Source organism: Oncorhynchus nerka, linkage group LG28 (assembly GCF_034236695.1).
Source record: "Oncorhynchus nerka isolate Pitt River linkage group LG28, Oner_Uvic_2.0, whole genome shotgun sequence".
NCBI classification, from domain to species: domain Eukaryota; kingdom Metazoa; phylum Chordata; class Actinopteri; order Salmoniformes; family Salmonidae; genus Oncorhynchus; species Oncorhynchus nerka.
This window is the reverse complement of record NC_088423.1, coordinates 23,020,850-23,028,053: the sequence shown is the minus strand read 5'-3', so window position 1 is coordinate 23,028,053 and position 7,204 is coordinate 23,020,850. Positions and strand designations below refer to the sequence as shown.

At 44.3% G+C, this 7,204-nt stretch overlaps 1 protein-coding gene across 6 annotated transcripts; it reads right to left on the bottom strand.

Annotated features, from left to right (window-relative positions):
• Positions 1-1,627: 1,627 nt before the first annotated feature.
• srsf2a (serine and arginine rich splicing factor 2a) lies at positions 1,628-6,986 on the bottom strand. Of its 6 annotated transcripts, none has more exons than XR_003861065.2 (3): positions 6,478-6,986; positions 3,207-5,036; positions 1,628-2,202 (listed from the first exon to the last, which is right to left on the bottom strand). XR_003861065.2 is itself a non-coding variant. In XM_029640171.2 (3 exons), the coding sequence occupies exons 1-2, from the start codon at positions 6,837-6,839 to the stop codon at positions 4,787-4,789; spliced, it is 612 nt and encodes a 203-aa protein (XP_029496031.1). In that variant the 5' UTR covers positions 6,840-6,986; the 3' UTR covers positions 1,628-3,300; positions 4,754-4,786. The 6 variants fall into 6 exon arrangements, 4 of the variants coding, with proteins under 4 accessions (XP_029496031.1, XP_029496029.1, XP_029496030.1 ...); XR_003861064.2 differs by having other exon boundaries at positions 1,628-3,300; positions 3,568-5,036; XM_029640171.2 differs by having other exon boundaries at positions 1,628-3,300; positions 4,754-5,036.
• Positions 6,987-7,204: the final 218 nt, after the last annotated feature.

The window sequence follows — 7,204 nt, the reverse complement described above, 5'->3', positions numbered from 1 at the left end:
GGAAACCACTCCTGCGTTGTCATGTTGGAAGGTGAACCTTCACCTGCTCTGGAGCAGGCTTTAAGCAACAGCATACAAGACATATTTTTGGACTCACTGTTGTGCTGTGCTCACTTGAACAGGAAGGTTGGTCCTTCTTACTCCATACATTTTCCTGACACCCGAAAGTAGTCATTACATTGTGAATGCTTAGCAGGACAGAACAATGGTTCAACTCACACAATAAACACGGACTCACTAAACACAAATGCTTCGTTTGTAAATTATGTCTGAGTGTTGGAGTGTGCCCGACAATCTGTAACTTAAAAAATAAACAAGAAAATGGTGCCATCTAGTTTGCATAATATAAAGGTATTTTAAATTATTTATACTTTCACTTCTGATACTAAAGTATATTTTAGCAATTACATTTCGATACTTAGTTGTATTAAAAGCAAATACTTTTAGGCTTTTACTCAAGTAGTGCTTTTTACTGGGTAACTTAATATTTATTGATTTTACTTTTAAAACTCTGTCAGAGTTGTCAACTGTCAACTGTTTTTTTTTTCTTCAAACTTAACATGTGTAAATATTTGTATGAACATAACAAGATTCAACAACTGAGACATAAACTGAACAAGTTCCACAGACATGTGACTAACAAATGGAATAATGTGTCCCTGAACAAAGTAACAGACTGCAGTACATCTCCTCATGGACTGCATCAGATTTGCCACTTCTTGCTGTGAGATGTTATCCCACTCTTCCACCAAGGCACCTGCAAGTTCCCGGACATTTCTGGGGGGAATGGCCTGAGCCCGCAGCCTCGTTTGTAAACGTGCTCAATGGGACTGAGATCCAGGCTCTTCGCTGGCCATGGCAGAACACTGACATTCCTGTCTTCCAGGAAATCACGCACAGAACGGCTGGGGTCATGTCAGATCTTCCCTGTAACGCAGTGTTGAGAATGCCTGCAATGACAAGATCAGTCCGATGATGCTGTGACACACTAGCCCAGATCACAACGGACCCTTCACACCAATCCCATTCCAGAGTACAGGCCTCAGTGTAACGTTCATCCCTTCGATAAACACGAATCCGACCATCACCCCTGGTGAGACAAAACAGTGACTCGTCAGTGAAGAGCACTTTTTGCCAGTCCTGTCTGGTCCAGCGACGGTGGGTTTGTGCCCATAGGCGACGTTGTTGCCGGTGATGTCTGGTGAGGACCTGCCTTACGACAGGCCTACATGCACTGTCCAGCTTCTCTCTCAGCCTATTGCAGACAGTCTTGAGCACTGATGGAGGGATTGTGCGTTCCTGATGTAACTTGGACAGTTGTTGTTGCCATCCTGTACCTGGTGTGATGTTCAGGTGTACCGATCCTGGGCAGGTGTTGTTACACGTGGTCTGCCACTTTTAGTCAATTGGGTACTTTTCCCCACCACGGATGTTCAGGTTGGTGCTCTCACCTTACCCAAGAGACCATGTTTGTATTCGGCTTTATTAACTCAAGGATTATGGTTACAAAAAAATGTATTGGCTCAATAACAATTATTTTATTTGTGTCTTGGCTAACTTTGAAGGAGCAAAGCTGCCATTATAGACCAGGCTCTCGCAAGATCTCAAATAACAGTCCACAACAAAACTAATTCGACATTTTTATTAGCCTTCACCTGGAGCATTTACAAGACATCTTGCGAGGGTTCACAAAAGAATACAGAGACTAATTTATCAAGCTAGTGGGATGCCCTTTATCCAACCCTCATCTATTGAGCCATAACAGACTCTTCCATCAATGGATACAACCAGCTCACAACAGAGGACAAAAGCACAGTTGGGGGGGGGGTAAGGATAGTTAACCTGTTGGAACCAGTCTGATCGATAATACAATGATCAGACTGGTTCCACCAGGCTAGGGATGGAGAAAGAGGGGAGGAAGAGAATAGTATTGGTACATCAACAATGGTAAGAGACCATAAGACAACAGAGGGAGAGAGATGGGATGATCAGATCTGCCACCACAGCAGTGATTGATTTATTCTTACAGACCAGAACCAGGCAAACGGCAGCAGCACCAAGTCGATAGCAGGGCGGCAACTGCACCGGGCACTCACCGGGCACCGCAACACCCCCGCCAGCCACTGCACTGCCACCTCACCATCAGCACTGCATCGCACCTTAACAGCTAACCAGCAATACTCAACTGCTACACAACTGCGCCTAGTGCACAAAAGATGACACAAGAGGGGATTAAGTAAATGCATACCAGAGACACTTTTTTTAATCAACAATATACACCGAGTATAGAAAACATTAAGAACACCTGCTCTTTCCATGACAGACTAACCAGGTGAAAGTATGATCCCTCATTGGTGTCACTTGCTAAATAAACTTCAATCAGTGTAGAAGGGGAGGAGATAGATTAAAGAAGGATTTTTAAGCATTGAGACATGGATTGTGTATGTGTGCCATTCAGAGGGTGAATGCGCATGATAAAATATTTAAGTGCCCTTGAACAGGGTATGATAGTAGGTGCCAAGGAACACGTTTGTGTCAAGAACTGCAAAGCTGCTGGGGTTTTAATGCTCAACAGCTCTCCCTGTGTATCAAGAATGGTTCATCACCCAGAGGAGATCCAGCCAACTGGACAACTGTGGCCAGCATTGGAGTCAATATGGGCCAGCATCCCTGTGGAACGCTTTCGACACCATGTAGTCCATTCACCCATGAAATGAGGCTGTTCTGAGGGCAAAGAGGGAGGTGGAACTCAATATTAGGAAGGTGTTCCTAATGTTTGGTGTACTCAGTGTACATACATGCATACATAAAAATAAAACTCCTAATTAGGTTAGCGAATTACATAAAAAATATTAAATATTTTTTATACAATTTTGGCTTATATGGTTTCTCTCTACATGTTGCTGGTTTAGAGTAACTCTGCTAAATTCAACTCTCCAAAAGAAGAACAGCAGTAACTCAGTACGGGAATCGTTCTGTAGAGAATTAGACTACTAAATAAGGGCTTCAATTAATTTAAAAAAAAGAGGGGCTACTTCATAAAAGTTTAAATCAAATTAATATGCAACAAACCTGCACTAACAATGAGACAAAATACAATTAACCTCAAAACATGTCCTTCACTCTAGTCAACGGCATTACACGCATTGGTAAATATATAGTAGTCTATTTCTGGGCAACTGAAACATTTTAGACCAAGTCACAACCTTTTGGTCAGTATTCTGTTAGGCGTAGAGAGGTGTCCACCGGCAGACTTAAGCTCTGGTCGACGTCCACCGAGAAGTCTCAATCGTCTGACATCTGGAAAGAAAACAAGACCACTGCATTAGTGGAGGTCGAAGGGTAGGTTGCTAGTTTGACACAACTAGACAATCAACTGTTCTCAATCTAAAATCGGATAGAAAACACCCCCTTTTAACCATTCCATTGAGGGCTCGTCAGTTGTCCACGTTATTAGCATAGAACAGAGTTCCTAACAACGTGGGATGTCTTCTCACTACAAGGCCCCCCCCCACCCACAACTCAATTTGTTCTTATTTTTACTCAGGCATTTATTGGACAACAAACCTTGGGGTCCTCCCTCCTGCACCAGTGAGACCAGACACAGAGCGGTACAGCCAGCAGCATTCTGTTGGTGGTCCTGTGAACATACAGTAGCTCACCAACTGACAGCACGGACCACCACACCGCCAGTGACGACCTGCTCCATAGCAACCGCCATCGCCCCCCACCAACAGCCTCAGGCAGGTCGCGTCACAACACACTAACTGCTCTTACACTGCCATCTGCCACACCCTCTCGGTTTGACAACAGGACACCGCAGCTTGGAGGAGAGAATTCCACATTTAGGTAAACGAATGTTTGATTTTAGCACCCCGCAATAAATATACCCCATCTCAAAAAAAATGATATAAGCCCTGGCACATTTTATAAATGTTGTAAACAAGTTTGGCCAACTATACCCCTGACCTGCAGATAACATCCACCCCAAACCACTGTTAGCTGATGTGACCATTTGGGGGTAAAACATTGGCAGACACCCACACACGGTTGATTAGATCTGTGGGCACATTCAGTGTGCACTGCAGGTATCCATCTCTATTTCCTGACTTTACTTTGTGTCGCTTGCACGTTCTACACACAACTTAACATTTGTTTTGTACACTACTTACATTTCCAGTTTCCTCTACAACACCAAGTAAAATTCCAGGGTCAGGATTCTGAAGTACTGACTGTTACACTGCAACTCTGGTTACTAAACACTAATATTCAAAGGACTATTAAGGTTGCAGAACACTGTCCAACTGCATTTGAATTTAACCTGTCCTACCATAGAGTTCCTATAATGGTTCCTTACATAATTATGTGCCCTACATTCAGCAAACTATATTCAAACCATAGACAGACTAGTGCCCAGAAGCCAATTTTAGCATGGGCAACACCCTTGAGGAATCACTTTGTAGTCACTTTGTAGGGACTTCCTATGGTTTAAGGATCACATAATTTCATCCAGGTCAACAGCAAATTAAGTATACTAGTGAGCAAACATTCCATAACTGCAGGTGGCAGTAAATCACCAACCGTTCAGTTTGTTTACCAACTCATAGTAGAATAAAAATGTATGGAGATGGCCTCAATGGCACTGCACATGCTCTCACAGACGCCATAACAGGACAGCCGCAATGCGGCATCCTATAACTCAAACATATGTGGCTGTCTGATAGTCACCCCCATTCTCCCATGCCCTGTGTACCGTCTTACTGGGTCTGGCTTGGAACTGTTGTTACTAAGACTCGGTTCCGGTGTCCTCGGGGGATTTGGGCATGCTCTTGGACCTCGACCGTGAGCCTCTGTTAGAAGCCGGGGTGCGGCTGCGGGACCTTGATCGGGATGGGGACTTGCTCTTGCGGGGTGTGCGGGACTTGGAACGGGATCTGGAGTAGGAACGAGACCGTGAGCGGCTGTAGTCCCGGCCACGACTGCGGTTCCTGCTTCGGGAACGACTGTGTCTTCGCCGACGGGGGCTGCCTGAACGACTGGGGAGGGTCAGAAGAAAATGTAATAATGTTTAGTTAGATAAAAATAACCGCAACTTGGTTCATACAAGTCTGTTTTTTATTGACTAATTTGATTTTTCGATGGCAGCTTGCAAACTCAACTGATAACTTAGTAGCTAGCTAACTAGCCCAAAGGCTGGCAAATAGCGATATCACGTTGCTTCATCTTACCATCCAATGGGAAAGTTATGTAATGTAAACTCACGTAAACTCGTACATCACCTTTGTCCGTACAATTGCCCTTATTTTAGCGCCCCAAAAACACAATACTTCCAGATCAACTGTAACGGCAATACCATTGTAAAGCACAATTTCTCCCCTGTCCAACAGAATCAATTACATGACCTAAACAATGCCTGTTTTGGCATAATTCAAGCAGGCGATGAGCCCCGTCGGGTCTTTTTAAAAATGGCGGGTGGGGAAGCGAACTAATGTGCGGTGAGATGGAGAGATGTGGGAAAATTGCTTTTTTTCACTCGATCTGTCCAACCTTATCTCCTCTAAAATGTAAATAAAACACTATAAAGAGTTTATATAATGTGTCATTACATACCTATTTGAAGGTTTGTGTCGGGTTTTTAGGGCGGTGCTAAAGTGATCTAAGAAGTAAACAGCGGCTTTGAGAATGCTGATTGCATGCAACGATGACAAAAATGACTAGGTATCCTCCCCTTACCCCGTCACTGTCCATTTCTTGTTTTTAAAGGATGAGAGAAGTGCTACACCTGGTGGAGAGCGATTGTAAGACCGAAATAGTTGTTTTATGCGTGGTGTACGTTAATACATGACACGTCTAGACGTAACAGAGGGTCCGTTTTTTTCAACTTTTCCCCAATACTATAGAGCCATTACCATGTCGATCAACACTTGAATAGAAACCTAGTTCACACCCCCGATTTTGAAGACAACACAGTCACTACAGTCCCATTCGTTTTCTTTGTAGCCTCGTTTGAATGTTGCGGTTGCGCACATTTGTACGGAATGGGGTGAGTTTAAGTTAGCTGGCTATATCCCCCGCGGTCTTTTTTACAGAACATTTTCCATTCAGGCCACAAAGGTTTTAGTTCCTCTTTACCCGCCTTCTCGCCATTAAATAGAGTTGAGGAAATCAACACATTTGCAGCCTGAATGGTGAATATTTTATCTACAAAATCGGTCCACGGGGATGTCTATAGCCGCTGAATACATTGCCTTTGGATTGGTAAAATGAAATACCTAATTTGCCATCAGCTGGCCTATTTGCTACCAACTAGCTACGTTAACTATAAAAAGTTAAACTAGCTAGCTAAAGTAAATACCATTGCACATGTAGCTGAAATTGGCCAGTATATTGTAGTTACATCAATATTAGAATTGTTAGGTACACTTGGCTAACTACAATGTTTTACTAAATTTAACTAAAACTGGAATCAGAGCTTACCTTCTGCTCCTGCGCCCGTAGCCTCCATGCCTCCTTGGGGGTCCACTGCCGCCTCGGCGCCCGAAGTGGGAGTCCGGTGGACGGCCATATCGCGCCATCTGCACTCGCAGTTCCCGCCCATCGAGCAAGGCCCCGTCCATGGCGTCCATCGCGTCTTCAGCGTCGCGCTTATCGTGGAACCTCACAAAGGCGAAACCACGGCTCTCCTTAGTGTACCGATCGCGGGGGATGTACACGTCTCCCACCCGGCCATACTTCTCGAAAACTCGGCGTAGGGTCTCAGGCGAGGTCCGGTACGTGAGATTGTCCACTTTGAGCGAGGACATACCCTCGACATCGGGCGGAGGCCTTCCGTAGCTCATCTTTGCTCCTCAAAATGAGATAGCCAGACGAAGATTAAAATCGTTTTTGTAGACTAAATTTGTTTTTGTTTTGCTGATTTGTATGCTCAACTCACCCCGTTCACTTAGCTGCTCGCACATGAAATGGCGGCTCAGGAGCTTCCTTTTTGTGTTGGCTGGTAGACGGGTTAATAACTACTCCCTCTTGGAACTACAGCGCGCCGTAGCGGATTGGAGTGGCAGAACAGTTAACTGACGGTGACGGTCAAGATTAAAATAACAACAGAAACCACGTTTCCATCCAGTTTTTATGCCAGTAAAGCATACCATATTTAAAAAAAAAAAAATCCCGGCAGCTGTGATGGAAACAGTCAATTTCGTTACAA